Here is a 22,218-nt window from a genome sequence, read left to right as displayed (position 1 = left end):
CCGGCGGCTGGGGCTGACTCTGTGTGTGTGAAGCGCATGCGCGGGAGGACGCCGGGGCGGGCAAGCCGGCAGGAAGGGGAACTACGACTCCCAGGATGCTCCGCGCCCCGAGGCTTGCTCCGCAGCGGCAGGGCTGGGCTTCGCTTCCTTCTCCCGCTGCCGCTCTGCGCGGTTCGCCTTTTGCAAAAGAGAAGCAGAAGCTGCAGCCGGCGGAGGCGGCGGTCATGCTGCGCCCCAAGGCCCTGACCCAGGTGCTCAGCCAGGCCAACACCGGGGGCGTCCAGAGCACCCTGTGAGTAGCAGCAGCCGCCAGGCAGGCTTCCTGCCCAGGCAGGGAGGGAGTGGGGGATCTTGCAGCCACGCAGCCCTCGGGCTCGGCCAAGGGTAGCCTTTCCCATCCTGAAACTGCAAGCTGTGGAACTCACCGCCACGAGATGCGGTGGCGGCGGCGGCCTTGGAGCAGCACGGAGAGGAGCATGGCGGCCTCCCCATTCAGAGGCAGTCTACCCCCGGGTTCCACGCAGCGCGCCCTGCGCAGCCTGGGGTCAGGTTATTCGCCCATGCCCCCGGGAACCTTCCCCAGCCTGACGATTTGTGTCTCTGGCGGCGCCCCGCTCTGTTCATTTCAGGCTTCTATTCCCACTCTCTTCCTGGGAACTCAGGATGGCCCCCACTGCCCCTCCGGGTCTTATTCTGACAGCAGCCCAGCTAGGTAGGGGAGGGAGAGGGTTGTGTGTGCCTGGCCCATGATTCCCCAGGTGGCTTAATGGCTGAAGGAGGCTCTGAACCTGGGCCTCGCACTTGCACAACTGCGAGTAGGGGAACCCGAAGGAAGGGGCTTCTGTGGCTGTGGAACTCCCTGCCAGGAGAACTGCACCTAGCCCCAGGTGCCCTGTGGACAAGTGGGCTCTCGAGAGGTTTTCATTCCACTTGGCGTTTAACTGAGGTTGGCTGTTTGTGGGTGGATTTTTCCTGTCTCTTGCGAGATCTGCTTTCTGCTGCCTCCTCCTTTGCCCTTTGGCGTCTCTTTCTTCTAGCTTCTTCTGGGGTTTCCGTTATTTTCATGGCAAACCACTTTGAGAGAGCGTATACAAGAGGCAGCTTATACCTGCTTTCAAATGGCTCCCCAAAGACCCCTTGCCAGGGAAGAGCAGGAGGGATAATCCGACGTGGGCCCTTGGATGTTGGTTATGAGACATTTATTTCTCTGATACAAAACAACTGTAGTTCTTCAGGAAGTGAATTTGACCATCGTGGCTGAGGATGTTGGGAATTGTGGTCCAACAGCATCTGTGATTCTCCTTTGCATTGAAAACGCTTATTTGTGAAATGGCCTCTGTAACTTCTGTGTAAAACCTAAGATGCATGTCAAGAAGCCATGCATCGTAATGTACGTACGTAGCTTTTCTGTTTGTCCAACTAATGCCATCCCGAGGGTGTCGTGAGCTTGCCAGTTCCCCGCGAGCAGTTCTCGGGACCTTTCTGGGCACTGAGTCTTTCTCCTTGCTTCTCTTGCTCCCGCCCGCCCACTGCACCAGGCTTCTGAACAATGAGGGCTCTCTCCTTGCTTATTCCGGTTACGGAGACACAGATGCCAGAGTCACAGCTGCCATCGCCAGCAACATCTGGGCAGCCTATGACAAGAACGGGCACCAAGCCTTCAATGAGGACAACCTGAAGTTCATCCTCATGGACTGCATGGTACGTATCCTGCCCTCGAGGCCTCCTCTGCCCCTGCCTTCCTGCAGAGCCTTGGCTCAGGCGTCAGGGATGGCCAGCCAGAGGAGGTGTTCTTCTCTCGTTTTCTGCCTGCTGCCTGTGTGGCACGGCGCCCTCCAGGAGGGGCATGGAACCACTGGCTGTAGCCCATCAGTTTGGCCCCCGCAGTGAGCTACATCATCCCCAGCCCCAGTCAGGTCAACAGTCAGGTCCTATGGGAGCTGTTGGGCAGCCCCACAGTGACCCCTTTGTGTGGGGTGGTCCCCATTTGCAGAGCTGCTCCACAGCCTGGCTTGGCCTCCGGGTTTGCCGGCCAGGCTCCGAGACCACAGCAAACCACCGTCTGGCGTGTGACGCCTCCACTCGGCTCCAGCCAGGGTGGGGGTGGGGGGTCCTCGGCCTTCTTCCCCAGCACAGCTGTCTCCTGGCAAGCATATCAGGGCGTCGGGCTCCAAGCTGGGGTGCACTGACCGCCTCCCCGCTTCTGCCTCCTCCGCCCCTGCAACCCCCCCCACCCACTCCAGGAGGGCCGCGTTGCCATCACCCGCGTCGCCAACCTGCTGCTGTGCATGTATGCGAAGGAGACGGTGGGCTTTGGGATGCTGAAGGCCAAGGTAAGGGGCCTCCTCGGGCCGGGGCGGCAGGGGCTCGGGCTTGCTCCTGCTTCCCCCCCCCAGACTCAGCCCGCCACTCTTCCTGCTCTCTTCCCAGGCCCAAGCGCTGGTCCAGTACCTGGAGGAGCCGCTCACCCAGGTGGCCGCTTCTTGAGCGGGAGGCGGAGTCGAAGGCGGAGCCTCGTCCCGGCAGGATTTCTCTCCCCCCCCTCCCTCGCCCGAAAGCAGCTCTGAGCCGCCATGACCTGGCCGCGCTCCCTCCCGGCGGCCTTGCCGGTTCTCCGAAAAGCCAACGTGGCGGCGGCGCTGGGCAGAGAATAAAGGGGTCGTCTTACTGGCTGGCCTCCTGGCTCTTTGTGAGGAAAGGGGGGCGGGCCCCTTTGGGGAGACGGGGCAGGCCCCAGAGTGGCCGTTCGGAGGGAAACGCCATCTGGGCGGAAGCCTCACCCCCCCCCTCTCTGTGTGGATGGGGCATGTTATTAGAAGAAGGCTTAGAGCAGGGCTGGGCCAACTGGGCCCTCCAGCGGTTGCTGAACTACAACTCCCATCATCCCCCATTGTGGCTGGGGGGGTGATGGGAGTTGTAGTGGAACATTGTCTGGAGGGCCCAGTTGGCCCAGCCCTGGCTTGGACCCGTCATGGAAGGCGTCCCGGCAGGGGTTCCCGGCCTCGGCTTCCATGGGGCTGTTGGGCAGCCACTGTGGATGATGGGAGTCGTAGTCCAGCAGCTGGTCACGAAGCCTTGCAAGGATGGACTTCATGTGTCTGGGGGTGGTTTGAACCGTCTTCCTTGCCAAGATGGGAATCCGTACCAGCCATGACCACTTGGTGGCAGTGAAGGACCGAAACGACTTGAATCGGGGTGGGGTGTGTGTGTGTGTGTTCCAGCTTGGGTCCCCAGAAGTTGCTCGACTACCACACCCATCATCCCCCAGCCAGAGTGGCTCGGCCATTGTAGCTGGGGGATGATGGGAGTGCTAGTCCAGCAACCTCTGGGGCCCCAAGCGGGAGAGTCCCTGCCTTCAGCCCTCCTCCTTGGTTTCAAGGAACATGGCCAGTGCTGGTAACCCTCGCTCTCCTTGGCGCTAGGCTAGTTTCGGGGCTGTGTCCAAGATCTTGCTGAGAGCATGCACTCAGGTGCCTGCCTTTTGGCCGGCGGGTGGGGGATGTGTTGCAGCCTCCTTCTCCCCTTTCTCCAGGTTGTGTCCCCCCCCCTTGCAGCTTATCCCTAGTTTTGGGCCCCAGCTGGGGAGAAATCTGTGTTGCAGAAATTGCTGGGAGCTGGTGCTTTCAGGGGAGGAAAGCGGGCGGGGGGCGGCGGGGGGCGGGGCCCCCCCCCCTCGCTGGTTCTCCCCCCTCGCTGGTTCTCCCCCCTCGCTGGTTCTCCCCTTCACATGTTGGCTGTTAATCGTAAAGCTCCCCGGACTGTGAGTGGCGCCCTCCGCCGGGGTGGCGTTTTGGTTTCTCCTGGTCTCGTGTGTGCGCCCACAAGGGGAAGTGGCTTAGCCTTGGGCTGTGGAGTCGCAGTCCCGGATTTCGGGTGGGTGCAGAAATATCCCCAGCGTGGGTCCCCAGATGGACTACAACTCCCATCACCCTTTCCCCATCATGGCAGGGGATGATGGGAGTTGTAGTCACACAACACCCAGGGACTGCTGTTCCCTCTATGCGCACGCTCACATGCTTTTCAATGTCCGCTCAGTTAATTTTAGACCCCACTCAGGTTGAATCAGGAAGGCCCCCCTCTGAATGCACATGGTGCCTTTATCCTGCTGCCCAGACCAAAACTCATTCCACACACAAGTGAACAAAATTAGCGGGGCCACTGCCAGGGGTGGAGAACCTTGGCTGTAAGGTTTCCGTGTGTGCATGTGGGGTGGGGGGGGGCTACTCGGGCCTCTCCTTGAGAGCACAGAATGGAGTCACCCCAACAGAAGGTGGCAGTGCTCAGCACATCTCGCAAAGGGGGTGCCTGCTCTGCACCTTGATGGTAGTGCCTCCCTGTCCTCCCGATGTCAGGTTGCCTTCCCTCCTCCTCCTCCTCCTCCTCCACAGCTGCAGAAGCCCACGAAGCTGCCTGCCGCATGGGGCATGGCGGATTGCTCTGGGGTTGGGAACTGAGGTGCTGCTGCTGGAGCAGGTGGGGAACTTCCCTCCTCTGGACAAAGGAGGGAAGCACCTCTTTTGCGGCTGGTGTTCCACAGGTATTCCAGGAAAGGAAGGCGAGCAACTGGCTACTTTGGTGTTGGGGGAAAACTGCACTTCCTCGAATCAAAACGTTCAGTGCGTCATTGGTTGTGGGGGAAATTCATGGAGGCGGAATAATGCCATATGGGCAGAAAGGGGAGGATGGGAGTTGTAGTCCAGCAACCTCTGGGGACCTGAGGTGGAGAACCCCCTCATTTAAAGTGATCCTGAAGAGCACTGAGCAAGCTCCACTGAGACAGGGTGGATCGACAGCAGAGCAGCGCCGGAGGCTTTGAGTTCAAAGGGGGGTGGCTGGGAATTCTCCTCTCCGCAGTCTTTGGGACACGGATGGAAATGGCCACCCCTTGGGCAAGAGAGCTGGTCTTGTGGTCGCAAGCATGACCTGTCCCCTTAGCTAAGCAGGGCCCACCCTGCTTGCATATGAAAGGGAGACTAGAAGTCTGAGCACTGCCAGATCTTCCCCTGAGGGAATAATGGAGCCGCTCTGGGAAGAGCATCCAGGTTCCCAGTCCCCTCCCTGGCAGCATCTCCAGATAAGGCTGAGAGAGAGATTCCTGCCTGCAGCCTTGGAGAAGCCGCTGCCAGTCTGTGAAGACAATCCTGAGCGAGATAGACCAAGGGTCTGACTCAGTAAATGTGTTCCTATCCTGCTTTGAATGTGGCTTGCTTTGCATTGCAAATAACTGCCTCTTGGTGGTGCTGGCTCCAAGGTGGTGGTATCTTCTCCCGCCCCCCACAGCTGCTTCCTCCAGAAAATGCTTGCAGCAGCCCTACTGGGCCGGTGGGCCCCCTGGGCTTACCACCCTCCACCCCCTCACCTTTGCATTTCCAACCCGTCCCGCCACTGAGATGGCCGCCCCCTCCTGCATTCCACCCTGCCGGTCTAACTGGATTCGGCTTTATCGCAGGATGGCTGGGAATGGAGCGTGCCCCGTGACACGGCGCTCCGGAGCGCACCAGGTGGTTCCTGGCTCGGAATGCAACCGCGGGAGGACGGCTTGGGGGAGCTCCCTTTGTTTTGTTTCAAGGGTCAGGGTGCTAGTCCTCAGGATTGAGAGGAAATGCTGGTGGACACACGGGCCGGTTGGGGCTAAAGGCCTGGAAACTGGGACAGGAGGAAAAGACCACACACACACACCCCACTCCTGAAGGTGTCTTTGCAAGGATTGGCTTTTCCACCCGCTTGCCTCCCTCAGTCTGCAACTGCTGCTCTTGTGAGCCGGGTACAGAAGGAAAGGGACTCCAGCGGCAGCGGAAAATGCCAAGGGGGGTGGGGGGGGGTCAGGCAGCTGCCCGTGGCAGGGAACTGTGCAGAGCAACAGCCTGGAGGAAAGCCGGCTGGCAGGCCAGGGAAAGCCCCAGTCCCCACTTCCCTGTTGCCCCAAAGTCACTCCCTCCCCAGCCCCAAACAGCGGCACAACGGGGCCTACACTGCAGGGTTGCTGTGCCTTTCCTGACCCGTGCATTTTTGTTGGGTCGTGCCTCCCCTCTGTCTGACAGGCCCTGAGGCGATGGGCCACACGAAGAATCCACAGGCCCATTCACAGGGGTTACGTCCAACCTCCACACGGCCCACATACAGCACACACAGGGGCCGCTTCTAACAGGCTCTGCTGAATGTAGATACAGAACACCCTGCCTATCTGCACCACGCGGTCGAAGGGCCTGGGCCCAGCTCAATTGGGGAAGTGGACATGGGCACGGGCACACAAACATGTACGAGCTGTACACTCGTACAGCAGAATGTCCGAATCGGGCTATCACGCGGAGCATGGACGTAGCACCGTGTGCGCGTATCGGAGCTGTGTTTCCCCAAGAGGTCCCCATCTTTGCCCTGGCAGAACTCCTGCTCACAACGGCTTCCCATTGTACAGAGGAGGCGGGGTGGGGGCAGGAGAGTGGCTTGCCCATGACCGCCAAGTGAGCCCAGGGCAAGAGGCCAAACCAGCTTGTGGTCCCGCTCTCTGCTGGCCCCCCTTGCCGAAGGGATGGCAGTGTGCAACCGGCATTTAAGCCTCCGAACTGCCCTGCATCAGCCCTGCTGCCTGCTTGGTTCTCCTCTCATTGCTATGCTGCTTCCCAGCACAAGGAGTCCCCCCCCCCAGGATGGAGTGGCATCCCAGCCGCCCCTGGGGGGTTGCCTGCTCCTGGTCCTTTCTGCGGCAGGAAAGGCCGATGCGCCAGAGGCGGAGCTCCTGCAAAGCCTGACCTGCCGCGTTTCAGCCTTGCATCGGGGTGCCTTGTCCAGGGCACCCCAGGCCTGCCAAGGGGGAAAGGTGGCAGCCCCACGGAGAGGCCTGCCAAAGAAAGAGCCTTCCCGCCAGGCCTTCGGGGCCCACCTTCCTCTGACCTTAAGGCAAACTCAGGTGCAGTGGGCCAGGAGTTCAGCCGGTCAGGTGACACAGCCAGGGGAGGGGCTGGGCTCAGCCCTTACCTGTTTAGCCAGCCCAGCCGCCGCCGAGGGTGACGCCCCAGTGAGTCAGGCAGAGCTGTGCCCCCAACCTGCCCCACTGGAGCTGCTCGCTCTCCCTCTCTCTCTCTTCCTCTTTCCCCCTTTCCTTCCTCCTGCCACCTTGCCGGGAGGGCCCCATCCACCCTCATCTCAAACAGTCCCCTCCCTTTGCACAGGTACGCTCTGTGTGTGTGTCTCTCTCTCTCTCTCCCTCGGCCGCTTTCCAGGCATCTGCTGGCTGAACTGCAGCCCGGCGGTTCCTCCCTTATTCCCCCCTTCCTGGTGTCTTAGGCTGGGGCACCAGTTTAGACAGAGGCAGGGCCCCCTTCAGCGGGGCAGACCGTCTGGCCAGGAGCCATGGGCACTTCCGAGGAGGACTATAACTTTGTCTTCAAAGGTGAGTCTGCACTGGATCCCTTCTTCTGACATGCAGTCTGTTCTCTCTGCAGCCTTCCAAGCTGGCATGGCAAGGAATTCACACTTTAAAAACAAACAAAAAACCCACCTTAAGGGGGGGGGGGTTTGCAGGTGAGGGATCTCAGACCTGCAACCAAGCCTATTGTTGGGGAATATCTCAACAGTAAGTCTTTCTCAAGGACTTGAGCCTCTTTTCATAAACTGCTAGGTAACCACCCTCACAGAAACACTACAGCGACTTATCGGGGTTTAGTTAATTGGTTGATTAAATCTGCAGAGGCATCTGCAAGAGTCTGGAAGGGGACAAGAAGCATGGTGTGTTCTAGCGACACAGACTGCATTGTGGAAGAGGCATCCCCTCTTCTGTGTGCAAAGGGAGAAGAGCTCTTCAAAGTGGTGCCCAAACCCACAATGCAAAAACTCATTTTTAAGAAATGCTAGAACCATTTAGTCTATCAACCAATTAACAGTGCTAGCAGGTTTAATTGACCAGTTTAGGGTTTTGGGTCAGTCTGCTTCCTCCGGTGATTCTTTGTTTGTTTCCTTCTCCCCTTCACGGCTTCTGCTTGGAAACTCACCCCTTGAGCTGTCCTAATCCAGGGTACTACAAAAAGTTGAAAAGTTTTATCAGAAAAGAGGTGGAGGCGCTAAGTAGATGCAGAGTTGTTGACAGCGGTCGGGCACCATTTCAGCTTCAGATATACATTTGGCTGCAGCTTGTCTGTTAAATCTTGCAAGAGCTCTGCCGGTTTGCAATTTCAAGATAAGCAAGCTAAACTTTGCAAGAGATCAGCTGTAAATCAATAAACATTGAAACTTGCCAACGCCACCAACACAGCAGAATGAAAACAGACTGGCTATTTCTCTGACTATGTTTATATGTATATAATGTCTCTCTTGATATTTATTATGTCCATATTCTTTCTGTCCAATGGGCTCAAGGTGGCTTCTAGCAATGCCGTTGGTTCTGTCCCTAAAAAGCTCACAATCATATATTTCAAGGCTGTAGAGTGCCCTCTTGGGATATGCAATGTAATGTTTTGTTGTTGTCATGAAGAAGTTGTTCCAAATCAAATGTAAGTGCTGAAATAGAAATATTTTAGTAAGCATTTCCCTTTTTAAAATGTCAGTTCCTGGCAGCTCCATTTCCTGGTGTGGCTTTCAGTGTGGAGAGGATGGTCCTCCCTTTAGCCCAGATGCAGCTCCTTCCTCCCATTCCACAGAACAGGGGACTGAGGCAGAGAGAGAGAGAGAGAGACAGACTGAGTGAGCTTTGACTGCAGGATATGCACGGAATCCATAAACCGTGCAAGGAGCTGTGTTGGTCCGTTCGGGGCAACCCACAAGCCACTGTCCCGGTAAGACCTTGAGGAGGACCAGCCCAAACGAGACACCAGCTTCAACAAGCTCTCCAGCTCTTAAACATGTCAGTTGGTCTTAATCACTAGACTTGTGGCCTTTGGTCTGGATGTGCAACTGGGCTGGAATCCCATCACAGCTTTCCCAAGAAGAGCTTCCACTCTCTGCTGTTCTTGCACATTGAGCAGCAGTCAAATCATTAAAGTCGGAGGGTCTTGGTTTCTGAGAAGTCCACATCCCTAATGTTCTGACTTGAACAACCAGCCTATCATTCTGGGAGCTGGTAAAGAGCTAGAAACTTGATAGTTGGCTCTGCTTGCTTCCCTATAGGCCCTGTTCAGACGCGACACGGGACAGCAGCTCCAATGCACCCACGGTTTTGCCCCCCACTTCCGCTCTCCCGTCCAAATTCGCCTGTGCAAGAGAGCTGCTAATTGAGCAAAGCAGCACTGTTTCAAAATGGTGATTCTCGTTATTTAGCAGGGGAGAGCAACTGGCCCTATCCAGTGGAGGCACTCTTACCCCTGGATTTTGGGGCCAAAGTCCGGCCCTGGGGGCCCCCAAATCCTCTTTAGTCTGTCCCGGGTGGTGTGGTCACCTAGCGGAGCATGAGGATGCTTAATTGGCAGGGGAGGGGGCCCTCCACAGGCCTCGAGGTCCAGGCTCCAAAATGACCTAGGTGCACCTCTGCATCCCTCCAGTGGCTGTTACTGGGGTCGGTCTTCAATTTCTTTTTTAGACTGTGAGCCCTTTGGGGAGCGGGAGCCATCTTTATTTATTTATATCTATGTGAACCACTTTGGGAACTTTTGTGGAAAAGCGGTATATAAATATTCGTCTATGAATACTCATTGATGTCGTCGATGTAACGTTGGCACCACAGATATTGAGTTTGCAGTGCCCAAACGCCGCTCTGAACCAAAGTTTCAGGGTTGGAGTTCGGGAAGGAAACCGCCACAGGGTGCGTCCCCTGGGAACTCCCTTTCCCCGCATCCGGACATTCAGGTCAAGAAGCAGGAGGTGAGGGGGCCTCCGGTTTCCTGTTGCGTCTGGATTTGGCGATAGCCTGCAGTCCGGTTGCTGCTCTTCCTCGCTTAGGCTTGCAATGGTTGGTTTGTGGTCTCCCACGAAAGGTCTGGGAGCCGGGCAAGGAGCCTGCCAGGGCGTGGCAGAGCTGGGGGGAGAGGTGCCCTCTCTCCTAGGTGAGCCCCACGAGACCTCTCAGGGCGGCCTATGGAAGAGGGACCTCTGTGGGATTCCGCCAGTTGCACGGTGGTTTGGGGAGAGGCCAGGGGGAGTGGCAAGTTATGGAGAGACTCGACAAAGAGCTGGGGTGGCGACGGCAACGGTAGCAGTCAAAGGGAAGGGCGAAGCTCTGATTTCGTTGGGAGGCAGCAGTGTAGCGAGTAAACAAGTTGTTGAACTGGAGGAAGGTTAAGCCAGGCCGGGCTATTTAGCAACGGACCAGGGGCGGTGATCTTCTTCTCTTAATGCCCTCGTGAGGCCAACGGCTGGTTTGTCTCCATTATTGCTTGCTCTGTAGAAGCATCAGGGAATGCTGCTTGCAGGGCTTGGTCTTCCGGATTGGGACCGAAGCCTTCCGAGCCGGTGTCGGCTTGCTCCTGACAAACGGGGGCCCCTCAAATAGAGCCTGAGGGACCCTCTGTGGCTTGGAGGTTCCATTCAAATAAGCAGCTGGTTTTGCTAAGCCTCCATGTTCAGGTGCAGCCTACCTTTCAAATATCAGGGGCTCGGGACGGACAGGGGGGTGGCGGATGCCATCGCGCCCGGCTTCGGAGCTTCCCAAAGCCTTTGGTGGCCATTGCTGGACTCCAATAGTAGCAGTTTCTGGAAGCACAGCCCCGGAGCCTGGCCTCAGGGCACACCATGCAGCCCCCTTGATGAAGCGAAGCAGGAGTTGGGGCGGTCCGTGTGGCTGGGAGACCGCCGTATGCCACCTCTGGGAGAAGGTCCCCGGTTCAGCCCCTGGCAGCATCTGCAGGCAGGGCCAGGAGAGACCCCTGAGCCTGAAACGCTGGAGTGCTGATCAAACGGAGCTAGAGGGACCGAGGGTCTGACTCGGTAGACGGCAGAGTCCTGTGTCCCTTGCGCTGAGCACAGGGGTTGGTCTAGAAGACCTCCCGGACCCCTCCCAGCTCTGGAAGTCTAGGATTCCAAAGGATCTCTGGGCTGATCTGGCCAGGCTCCTTTCATGCATTTTTATAGGCACAGTTCCCGCAGAGCGAGCCTGCAGAGAGGAGAGCTGGACCCGTGCATACTACCCCCATCCCCCCCCCCCAGTGACCCTAGGCTCACCCAAGGTGGATGATGGGATCTGTAATGATCCAGCCCCAACGGAGGGCCCAAGGCAGAATTCCTGGATCACGGCAGGATGCGACACGGGACGGGGCTTCTTCCATCCCAAAGCTCCACACACACACATGTTGTTTTTGGTTAGCGGTTGTTTATTCTATACAATTTTTCAGTGGGAAGAATTCTCAAAGCGGTTTATGTAGCAAAAGAATAAGAGGGTTTCCCCTCCCTGAAAGGAAGATGCACAAGGGAGACCCCTTGAGCAGCCATGGGGAGGGACGCTGTGTTGAAGGGGGGGGTTCCCCAGCTGTGTTGCAAGAGGGCCTAAAGGTAGGTCCCTGCCCCAAGGGGCTCCCTCCCACTCTCAAAAGGGAGAGCCCAGCAGCAGCCACCAGGAGAGGGGTGGGCTGGGCAGGGCCAGTTGCTCTCCTCCTGCAAGAAGCCAGCTGCATCAGGCCTGGGACTCTTGCCTAGAAATCCCGTGTGCAACAGCAACAACCCAAGATGTCCTGGGCCACCGAAAGCAGCAAAGCTCAATGCTGACTTGATGGCTTCAATTACGGGTCAATGTTTTGCTACCAGCCTCTGCTTGGGGCTGAACGTTTACCATCCCAGCAAACGAACGGTAACAATTCTGCAAAAAAGCAGAGCTCTGGAATAATATTTACAGGCAACTCTGCAAAACAGACCAGCCCCCAACACTTCCTCCAGCATTCCTCCAGGTTGGTCTCTCAACCACCCGCCAGGGATTCTGCCGCAGATTCCCGCACGGAGCAGGGGCTCTTCTAGAAGACCTCTGGGGACCCTTCCCACTTGGAGTCCTTCCAAGCCTCTAAGAGTGCTGCCATTTCAAAAAGGTGTCCCTGGCCCAGGTGGCACCACAAGAGGGCCTGAAGATGGTTCTCTGCCCGCAAGGGGCTCCCAGTCTCGAAAGCAAGTTGCGCAAGAGAGCCCAGCTGCTGGGAGGGACGCTGGGCTGGAGCAGGAGGACAGTTGCTCCCTCCCCCGCTAAATAGGACAGAGCAGCCCCCCCTTGAAGAAGGGGCCCCTGGCATGGTTGGGCAGGGGGGGCACTTCGCGAAGCCCGGCTTTGCCTGAGGAGGCTGCTTGTTGGTTACTTATCGGACTTCTCATCTCCTTACATCTTTGCAGGCAGGCAGGCAGGCGGGCGTGGCTGTAGTGGGGTATGCTTGGGATCCAGACCACAGCGTGGCCACAGTGGGCAGCCTTAAGGAAGCAAAGAGCAGCTCCCCGATTTTGACTGGGACACCCCCCACCCCCCAGGGCTGTTTGCAGAAATCTATCAAGATGGGAGATCCGATGATGCTCTTCATCAATCATCTTCTCATTTGGCCGAGCCCCTGAGGGCCAGATCAGGCATGGCGTGGTGGGAGTTCTGCTCCAGAAACGCTCCTGATGTCTTTCTTACGAGAGCAGCGGGAGGGGGAGACCCCTCTACCCCTGTGTGGAGGCCCTGATCTAAATAACACCCCCCCCCCAGTTTTTTTAAAGGAAGACCTGCCTTTGGCTGCATTCTGCCCATGCCTTCTGAACCGTGCCCCATTTAGCAGGAGGGGCTCCTGTTTCCTGGTCTCTGGCAAACTGCAGGCCGTGTCTTGTCCTCGGGGGGTGTGGGGGTGAAGGCGCAGGATCTCTTAACATGCTCTGTGGCATTCACACCCGGGCACCAAAGTTCTGCAGCTGCCTTCCTCTTCTGGGTCTGCAGAAGTTAAACTGCTGTGTGGTGGAGGGGGTACGGGAGACCCGAGTTTCTCCTCTCCTCTCCCCCGAGTACCCCGGGAGGTGTGTGTGTGCAATGGATGGGGGCATGGCCTAGCACCCTGGGGGGCGTGGCCTACCATTCTGACTACCCACGTGCCACAAATGGATAGGAAGGCGTCAAGCGCACGCAGGGAGCACACGATGCCAGGTGCCCAAGGCCGATGAGCCATACCTATCCAGCTGTTTAATGCTGCCCAATGTGTTTGGAATTGCAATTGCCGCCTTGGAAGTACAAACAGTTCAATTATGCGATGCCTGTAATATGTTTGTTTTTGTTTGAGGAACCTCAGAACAGAAGCGAGGAAGCCCCAGGGCACCTGACTGTGTGTCCACACCCCTCGCTGCCCTTCGGGCTTCCCCCTCCCCAGGAGTCAACATCTAGATTTACTTATTTCCCTTGTTGTGCTGGTCATAGACCGTAATAAGCTTTGAACCGAACTGAACTGATTTATTTATTGCACTTCCATATCGCCCCATCCAAAGGCTCTGGGCGGTGCACCAAAAGTAAAATACAAAACAGGTTAAAACAATCTAAAAGCAAATTTAAAACAGTTCAGAGCAATTTCAAAGCAATTAAAAATACTTAAAGATTTTTTAAAAAGAAAAACCTTGGAAGGCCAGGCCAATCCCGTGAGTCTTGAGGGCTTGCCGGCCGGCTTATAAGCACCCTGCAGAACGCCAGGGACACTGACGGCTCTGCGCAAAGCCAAGATAGCCACCCTTGAGGTAGCAAGCCCTGCCCCGCCCCCTGTTGGGAGATGGAGCTGGCCTACCTCACAGGGCTGTTGTTGGACAGAATGTCCATGAAGTGCTCTCAGCACTTGGAAGATGCTGGTTCCTCCTCCAGAGCTGCCTGGCCCACAAGAGAACACAGTGGCCTCCCTCTGTGCTGAGCATGTGTTGGTGATTTGATGTCTACTTCTCAATCTTCTTTTGACGGCTGCTCCTTCGACTTCTCCTCCTCTCTCCGCCAGTGGTCTTGATTGGAGAATCCGGCGTAGGCAAGACCAACCTGCTTTCCCGGTTCACCCGCAACGAGTTCAACCACGACAGCCGGACCACCATCGGCGTGGAGTTCTCCACCCGCACCATCCTGGTGGGAGACGCCCTCGTCAAGGCCCAGATCTGGGACACGGCTGGGCTGGAGCGCTACCGCGCCATCACCTCTGCGTAAGCGGCCCCCCCCGCCCCGCGTGGCCGGAGGGCTTTGGGACACCCGGAGGGATCCAGCAGGGCTGGGTCTGGCTTGGCCACAGAGACTCACGCAGGGGGGCTGAGGTGAACCTCGCTCCCTCAGCGCCTTCCCTGCAATGGGGGATTAATAACGATGCAGGATCCCCCCCCCACTTGCGGGGTGGTTGCAACGCAGGGTCTATGACCCAGTCTTGTGCTGCACGTTGACTCTGGAGTTCAGTCCCACGGTGTTCAGCGGGGTTTCCTTCCTGTTAACTGTGCACAGGACTGCTGTCTGCATTCGGGGGGGGGGGTCGGGGGGGGGTCCCGACCTTAGGTGCCCAGCTATGACTCAATAGGACAGAGCCGCCACTTTGAAAGGGGTCTCTTGGCTCAGCTGGGGGTGCGGTGGGGGTGAAACACAAGGTAGAGGAAACTAAGATGCCATGCTGGGCTCTCCCAAGGCTTGGGGGGGCCTGAGCCCGAGCTCCCCGCCTTACCCACTCCTGCCCCCCTCCCAGCTACTACCGGGGAGCCGTGGGAGCCCTCTTGGTCTTCGACATCACCAAGCACCAGACCTACGACGTGGTGGAGCGCTGGCTGAAGGAGCTGTATGACCACGCGGAGGCCACCATCGTGGTGATGCTGGTGGGCAACAAGACGGACCTGGCCCAGGCCCGGGAGGTCCCCGCCGAGGAGGCCAGGATGTATGCAGGTGGGTGGTCTCCCCCGGAGGAAGCTGGCGCCAGAGGGATGGCCCAACGACCTCTAGGGCCCCGAGTGGGGGAACGCCTGGATTCACTGGTTAGCTGGGTACCTGGAGCGACCTGGTGTCTGCTTTCGGAGGACTTGCTGGGTTTCTCCCAGGTGTGTGGGGGGTGTGTGTCAAGTCCCTCCCCTCCCCAAAACTGGGCCCATTCCAACGCCCGCATGAGTCAGGCGTGGGGCTGTGGTCGCTGGCCGGGAGGCGGTTCTTCTTTCCCTGCTGCTGGGCTGGTTCCCTCTCCACCAGTGGCCGCGTCTCCTCCGGAATGGAGGGTGCATTCACCTTTCGGCCAGTTTTAACCCGGAGTCCCTGCACCCCACATGCGATTCGGGTCTTTCATTAGGCATTGGGACGTAGCCCGATTTATGTCCAGGCTAAAAGAAAACCCATTTGGGGACGGGGGGGGGGGGGCGGACCTCGAACGTGCTGTAAAGCCTCACCACAAACCTGCGGCAAAGTCGGCTGCCTGAAGACGTTCCTGGTAGATCTCACCCGGAGGGCCTTGTTAAAAGCAACCCAGTCTCTGAGGGTTGCTGTCTCCCTGCTCCTTGCGGGTCCACCAGCGTCCTCCGCAGCATTCTCCGGTCTTCCGCGCTCCCGGCGAGAAAGGCGCGGGCAGGACTACGGAGGCGCCATTGAACGGGCAGCCGTTTCAGGGAGCGGACTTTGCACTGTGGCTAAGCAGCTCCAGCAAAGAGCCTGCCTGTGTGTTTCTCACCTCAAGAGCTGCACGGACCTTCCTGGCTTCCGAAACTGAGCAGGAGGAAACGGACCGAGCTCCTAGCAGTGAATTAGCCTGCAGAAGAGGAGGCGGAAGGGAGAGACCACGGTTGCCTTCAAACACCTGGAGGGCCTTCCTGGAGGAGCAGGAGCAGGAGCAATCTTGTCCTCTGCTCTGTCGCTCCGGAAGGCAGGACTAGAACCAAGGGGTTGAAGCGACAAGGGAGCGGATTCAGGCTGGACAGGAGGAGGAATTTCCTGGCTGTAAGAGCTGTTGGACAGTGGAACCGTCTGCCTCATGCAGCGATGATGTCTCCTTTGCTGGAGGAGGCTTTCGGACGGAGGCAGGACAGGCATCTGGCAGGGGTGCAGCAGCAGATTCCTGCCCTGAGTGGGGGGTGGGGGTGGACTAGAAGGCCTCCAAGGACCCTTCCCCACTCCTATGATTCTGTGGAGGGGGGTGGGGTTGCCAAGTGGTGCTTGAGACGTTACGAGTAGCATTCCCTGACTTCCATCTGTGACGGGTCGGGAGGTCTGGGACTCTCCATAGCTGCACAGTGGGGAAGGCCATTTGGGGGGAGAAAAGGTGGTCTCTCTTCAAGGCTCTTTCTTGCACGCCTCCTCCCCTCCGGGAAGTTCTTCCCAGCAGACCCGGCAGGCTTCTTGTCCCAGCAGAGAAGGGGTGGGAAAGACAGGTTTGCCGAGATCACGTTCCGAAATGTGCCTTTCTGGAGGTCTTCTTCCCCCCTATCAACGGTGCGTGTGGCCAAGTGGATGTTCTCGGAGACACGGGGGGGGCCCTTCTTGCTCCTCAAGTCCCTTGCAGCGAGAGAGGGGGGCGCCTCCTTTGCTCTCACGCCATGCGTTGCTCGTCCGTGTTCTCTGGCAACGTTGGGACGGGACTGAGAGGGCCTTTCTGTCGCTCTCCTTGCAGAAAACAACGGCCTGCTCTTTGTGGAGACGTCTGCACTGGACTCCACCAATGTTGAACTGGCTTTTGAAACCATCTTGAGAGGTATGTCGGCTGGGGGGGGGGCGTGGGGGGGGGTCTTCGAACCAGGCCCAAGCCAGACATTGGGGGGTGGCATGTCGGAAGCCGCCTTCTCTTGAGTCAGACCCACCTTGGTCCAGCCAGCTCCGCATTGTCCACGCTGGCTGGCAGGAGCCCCCCAGGGTTTCAGGCAGGAGCCCCTCCCAGGCAGTGGACCTGGGACCTCCTGCATGCCAGGCAGCCTCTGCCACTGAACTACGGCCGCATTCCCTGAGGGGAGCGTCTTGCCGTGCTCATATGTAGTCTCCCATCCAAATGCAAGCCAAGGTGGACCCTGCTTAGCAAAGGGGGCTGCACACAGTCACTCCTAAGCAAACCTGCGTCCGTCCCAACACCGAGCTCTCATTCCACGACAAGCTCTTCCATTCGGAGCTGGGCCAAGAGGCACCTTTTCTTACATGGAGATTCTCATTGAGCAGGGGGAGAGCAACTGGCCCTCTCCGTCCCCAGCACAGCACCCCTCCAGTGGCTGTGGCTGGTGTGCATCTTATGTGTGTATGTTTTTTTTTTTTAAGGTTCTGAGCCCTTTGGGAACAGGGATCCATCATATTTATTTATTATTCCTCGGTGTAAACCACTTTGGAAACTGTTGTTGAAAAGCGGTCTATAAATATTTGTTGTTGTTGTTCAGTCTCCAAAACTGTCTTGCGAGTGCAGGACCAGCTAGAGCCGAGCAAATGAATCCAGCATTTTTGTGCAGTGAGGGGGCCAACCTGAATGTGGCCCCGTCTCCCTCTGGGGAACCTGGGAGGGCATATCTGGACGCCCCTGGGCTAGAGAGGAGCCCCCCCCCCGCACACACACACACGCAGCCTGTGCCTTGGTCCTGCAGCTGCTGGTCTGGGCTGTGCATCCAAGCAGATGATGATGATGATGATGATGATGATCTCTTCTCCCTCTCTTAGACATTTTCAACAAGGTGCAGAAGCAGAAGCAGAAAAGCCCGCTGGATAACCCAGTTTCGCTCTCTGCCGAAAACCCCAACACTGCCTCCACCTCTCAAGCCGTGGAAGGGAAACGCTCTTGCTGCCTGAACCTCTGAAGTGGGGCGGGAGGGAGGGGGGGAGGAATGAAGGGGGGGACACACACCAGCCAGATTGTGGACATGGAGCTGGGGGGGGAGTCCCCCTTCCTGGGTCACTTATGGGCGAGGGAGGCCGGCCCACTGCCAGCCCCCTCTGCCTCCGGGAGGTGGGCTTTGGGCAGGGGTTGGCCTGGAGTGACGGAGGCGCTTGCTTGGCACCCCGAGGAGCCCTCTTTCCGTCTCCCCATCCCGCCTGCCGCCTGAAGCCAAGCCCCGGTCTCAGGGCAAGCTCTGACCGCCTGTGATACAGGAATCAATGGAATCAATGGAGTCAGGGGCCCCCTTGCAGCAGCTCAGGCCTGGCCAGTCGCTGGAAGCTGGGAGGCTGTGTGAGACCCCCCCTGCCCCCCCCGCCCCCACTGATGCTGCCTTAGGCCTGGGAAATGTTGGGAGTGGCTGGGCTCAGGCCGTCTGGGCGGCGGATCCTCTCCTTCCGGGCCACTGGACGGGCAGAGTCCCCTTCTGCCGGATCTCCTTCCTTCCTTCCTTCCTTGCTTGCCTCTCCCGTTCCCCAGCAACCACAATCCAGCAAAAGCTACTCAGCAACTCCGTGTGCCTGAGACTTCTGCCGAACAGCTGATTCTCAGGTAAAGGGGATGAGCAGCTGGGTAGACAGGCGTAGGACCGTTGGACAGTGGAACCGCCTGCCTCATGCCGTGGTCGGCTCTCGGCCAGGGATGCTGGAGCAGATTCCTGCCCCTGAGCAAGGGGTGGTCTAGAAGATCTCCAGGGTCCCCTCCAACGCTCACTTGCTGTGCCCACCGGCACTGTCCTCCAGCATCCATGGAGACGGAACCTGCCCCCTGCCCTTGCTGCTGGTTCACATGTTGAAGTGAATGCACAGAGAAGGAGCAGGATGCTCCCGCCCCACAGCTGAGATCTGTGTGTGGGGAACTGTGACACCGCTGGGGCTCTAGGTGGAGGCAGCCTCTGGAGCTCCAGGGCTCTCTTTGCAGGGAATCTGTTTTCCACCGAAGAGTGCAAGGAGGTAGGAGGCAGGGCCAGTGGGCATGATCCCCTTTCCCTTCGGCGCATTCACGCGGTGGTGCATGATGGAACATAGGAAGCTGCTTCCTACCGAGTCAAACCCTTGGTCCATCTAGCTCAGTATTGTCTTCCCAGACTGGCAGCGGCTTCTCCAGGGTTGCAGGCAGGAGTCTCTCTCAGCCCTCTCTTGGAGATGCTGCTAGGGAGGGACCTTGGGACCTTCTGCATGCAAGCAGGCAGGGGCTCTTCCCTTGAGTATCGGCCCCATTATCCCCTCAGGGAGGGAAATATCTTCCAGTGCTCACCCTTCTAGTCTCCCATCCAAATGCAAACCAGGGTGGACCCTGCTTAGCAAAGGGGACAAGACATGCTGGCTACCGTAAGACCTCAAGACCATGATCGGAAGGTGAGATCACCGGGCTGCAGTTATTCCTCACTGAAAGACTTGCCGCTTGAGACTGTGTTTGCTCGGAAGTCAGCCTTCCCCAGGACAGGGCCAAGCGAGCTCTGAGTTGCGCCCAAACAGGTTCCACAGACCTGAACGGCCCCCACTTCTCCCCAAATGCAGCTGGGGGAAGGGCCGGGTTGGAGTGGAGAAGGGGTGCTTCAGCCTGGCCACTGCCCCAGAGAGCGCCCCCAAACATGGGTGAAGCCAGTGGAGGAGCTGGAGAAGCAGCCAGGAGTGTGGTTTTTTTTGAGCTGGGAGTGACTTGGAAGAGGCGGCAAGGATTTGCAGGGTGTGGACTGAACAAAATGTTGTTCTCGTTTAACTTCCTTTAAAGGCAAACTGGATACATTCATGGCAGTGGGGAGGCCTAGCAAAGGTGGTTAGTCTGGAAGCTAAACGAAACCTCCATATCCAAGAGCAGTCTGCCTCTGACTACTAGTTGCTGGGGAGCAGCAGCAGCCAGAAGAATCTGTCCCCTTCATGCTGTGCTGGTGTGCTTCCTTCCTGGAGGCCCTGTTAGGAACGGGATGTTAGGCCAGAGGGAGCCTGTTCTGATGTTAAACATGCTAAATACAATTCGAATTCTCACCTTCAGTTGCAACTAACTCTTGCTGGATTGTGTCCCTCTTCTGAAACTCAGGGGACCTCAGTCTTGGATCCCCAGATGTTGTTGGACTCCAGCTCCCCACACGCCATGGCCATTGTTGCAGGGGATAATGGGAGTTGTAGTCCAATAACATCTGGGGAACTAAATTTTGAGAATCCCTGCTATAATCCAAACAGACATCTTTCTATATCAGAAATACTTTCCTTGAAATACATGCACAGTGGAATTTGTGGGGCGGGAAATGTGTCTCATATATGAGTGTGTACATTTATAAATATACGTAGAAGATATTTTGTAAATAAAACTGCTCTGGATGGTGGTTTCTGTTTTCGATCTGTGTTTTTTGCTTCTGCTGATGGAGCGGCGTGTTGGGAATGCTCCATCAATAAAAGAAGGAAGGGCTAATAGTTTGTCAGAAGAGCCGCATCCTGCATGTTGGGAGTTCCAAGGGCTCTCTTTCCATGCACGATTTCAGCAACCTGTACAGCAGCCCTGCAAGGTGGGCCCTCCTTGCTTCGTGCTCTGCTCCTGGGGAGCTGAGAGTAAGGGAGCGATCCAGGGTCAGCCCAAGGTAGGTCCTCGGCTCATGGGAGGGTTTCCCGGTTCAGTCCTGCACAGCGTCATCCAGTCCAGCTGGTCATGACCAAGCGGCACTGTTGTCAGGGATGTATGTGTTGCGTTGTATACATGCTTCTGTTGACTTGTCCCGTTCAAGTCAATCAGTGGCCAACAAGTGAAGTCCCATCCCGTTTAGCAGCACTTACTATCACACGCACGCACCCCACCCCGTTTGCAAATCAAAACACAACAACGAAAATCTCAAGCCATAGAAAACCCATTAAAATCACCCTCCGTAAAACCTTGAAACGTTCTAAACAAAAGCCAGACGGAAGAGGTGCCTCCCCCCCAAAAGTCTCTTCAAAGCAGCCAGAGGTGGGGAGGTCCGGATTTCAACGGGCAGGGCGTCCCAGAGCCCTGGGGCAACCCTAGAGAAGGCCCGGTTTGGGGCCACCCCCAAACAAGCCGGTGTTAACGGCAACTGGACCTCCCCGGATTATTTGAACAGGCCTCGGGGTCCATGCAGGGCCCTTCGCTCTCCCCCCACCACAACCCCCCTCTTAGCTGGATTAAAGAGTCTTTAGGTTTGAACATCTGCCCGCAAAGCTGAAGGAGGAGGGGCCGCTGTGCGCATGCACGGACCCGCAGGCAGCAGGGACCCGCAGCACCCAGAGCTCGCCTGGGACTTTGGGGGGACTCCTTCAGCCTTGGAAGGTGTGGGCGGGAAACACCCCCCAATGCTTGTCTCAACTGCAGGCAGGCTGATGGAAACCCTGGGCTGGGCCCAAAGCATTTGGGGCTTTCTAGGTCACAGAACGGGGAGACTCCCCAAATCCGGGGAAACCGGCGTGTGGCGCAGGCAGGCAGGCCTGGGCAAACCGGTCCCGCAAGTTCAGTGTGGCTTAGGAAGCCCATACAAGGCAGGTCTTTGATCAGGCTGCTGTCATCGTGCTGAGCATGCACGGAAACAGGCCCAGGACCGCGCAGGATGAGACCCTGCCAGCAGACCAGTTCTGCCAGCATTTCAAAATGCCCGCAGGTGTTTGCAAATCACACGAGGTTCCTTGGGAGCTGAACATGACCACCCCGCCCTGCCCCCGCCCCCACATTACCAGCCCTGATCCTACCCAGCGGTGTGCGTGCCATGCACAGCAGAGACTCTATCGTGCAAATGCCGAGTCTGCTATCTGGCATGAAACCCAGCTGGAAAAAAATGTCCATTTCCCTTGAAAAGGGGGGAAGTAGTGACTGCTTGCTGCTAGATTAGCTCAGGGCTCCCCAACATTGGTTCCCCAGATGTTGTTGGACTACCACTCCCATCATCCCTAGCCATGCTGACCTTTCCCTCGTGGCTGGGGATGATGGGAGTTGTAGTCCAACAACATCTGGGGAACCAAGGTTGGGGATCCCTGGTTTAGATCTCTCCCTCTATTTGTTTAGGGATTCGGCAAATTCATGGAGGACTGTTCCCTATTGTGAGAGCAACATGTGGAGCCTCCAGATCCAGGGGCAGTCTGCCTGGGACAGAGAGCAGAGAATGAATGCTGCTGCTCAGCCTTGCTGGTGAGCTTCCCAGGAACGTCTGTTTGATGGCTGTTGTGGAGAAGAGTGGAAGGATCTTTGACCTGATCCAGTAGAAGGCCCCTTTAAAAGTTTCCAGTCCTCATGAGATCAGTTTGGAAATGCATAGGCCACCTTGCGGGGTGAAATATCAGGAGAAGGCAGAGCAAGCCTGCCAGTGACCAGGGTGGTGAGGCTGGAAAATATCCTTGTCTCTAACTGGAATGAAGGTCTGGCTCTTTAAAAGCTGCCTGCCCCGCCCACCTACCTGGGCCAGGTGAACTCCTTGGCAGCCACTTTCCAGCCAGTAGGAGGCCAGATTCTAAGCTGGGCCAGTCAGAGGAAAGGGAGTGGCGAGGGGGGAGCGGCCAATGGCGGATCAGGAAAAGCTTGCTAAGTC

General features: G+C 57.4%; 2 protein-coding genes across 2 annotated transcripts; both read left to right on the top strand.

Annotated features, from left to right (window-relative positions):
• Positions 1-6: 6 nt before the first annotated feature.
• On the top strand, positions 7-2,668 carry LAMTOR2 (late endosomal/lysosomal adaptor, MAPK and MTOR activator 2). Its single transcript, XM_053278487.1, has 4 exons — positions 7-292; positions 1,539-1,701; positions 2,244-2,333; positions 2,431-2,668. Exons 1-4 carry the CDS (start codon positions 96-98, stop codon positions 2,485-2,487), a joined length of 507 nt encoding a protein of 168 aa, XP_053134462.1. The 5' UTR covers positions 7-95; the 3' UTR covers positions 2,488-2,668.
• Positions 2,669-3,748: 1,080 nt separating this feature from the next.
• Positions 3,749-16,142, top strand: RAB25 (RAB25, member RAS oncogene family). The gene is made up of 4 exons (XM_053278488.1): positions 3,749-7,390; positions 13,839-14,034; positions 14,559-14,752; positions 15,528-16,142. Exons 1-4 carry the CDS (start codon positions 7,351-7,353, stop codon positions 15,596-15,598), a joined length of 501 nt encoding a protein of 166 aa, XP_053134463.1. The 5' UTR covers positions 3,749-7,350; the 3' UTR covers positions 15,599-16,142.
• Positions 16,143-22,218: the final 6,076 nt, after the last annotated feature.

Source organism: Hemicordylus capensis, chromosome 14 (genome assembly GCF_027244095.1).
Source record: "Hemicordylus capensis ecotype Gifberg chromosome 14, rHemCap1.1.pri, whole genome shotgun sequence".
Taxonomy (NCBI): Eukaryota; Metazoa; Chordata; class Lepidosauria; order Squamata; family Cordylidae; genus Hemicordylus; species Hemicordylus capensis.
This window is presented reverse-complemented; position numbering and strand designations above follow the sequence as displayed.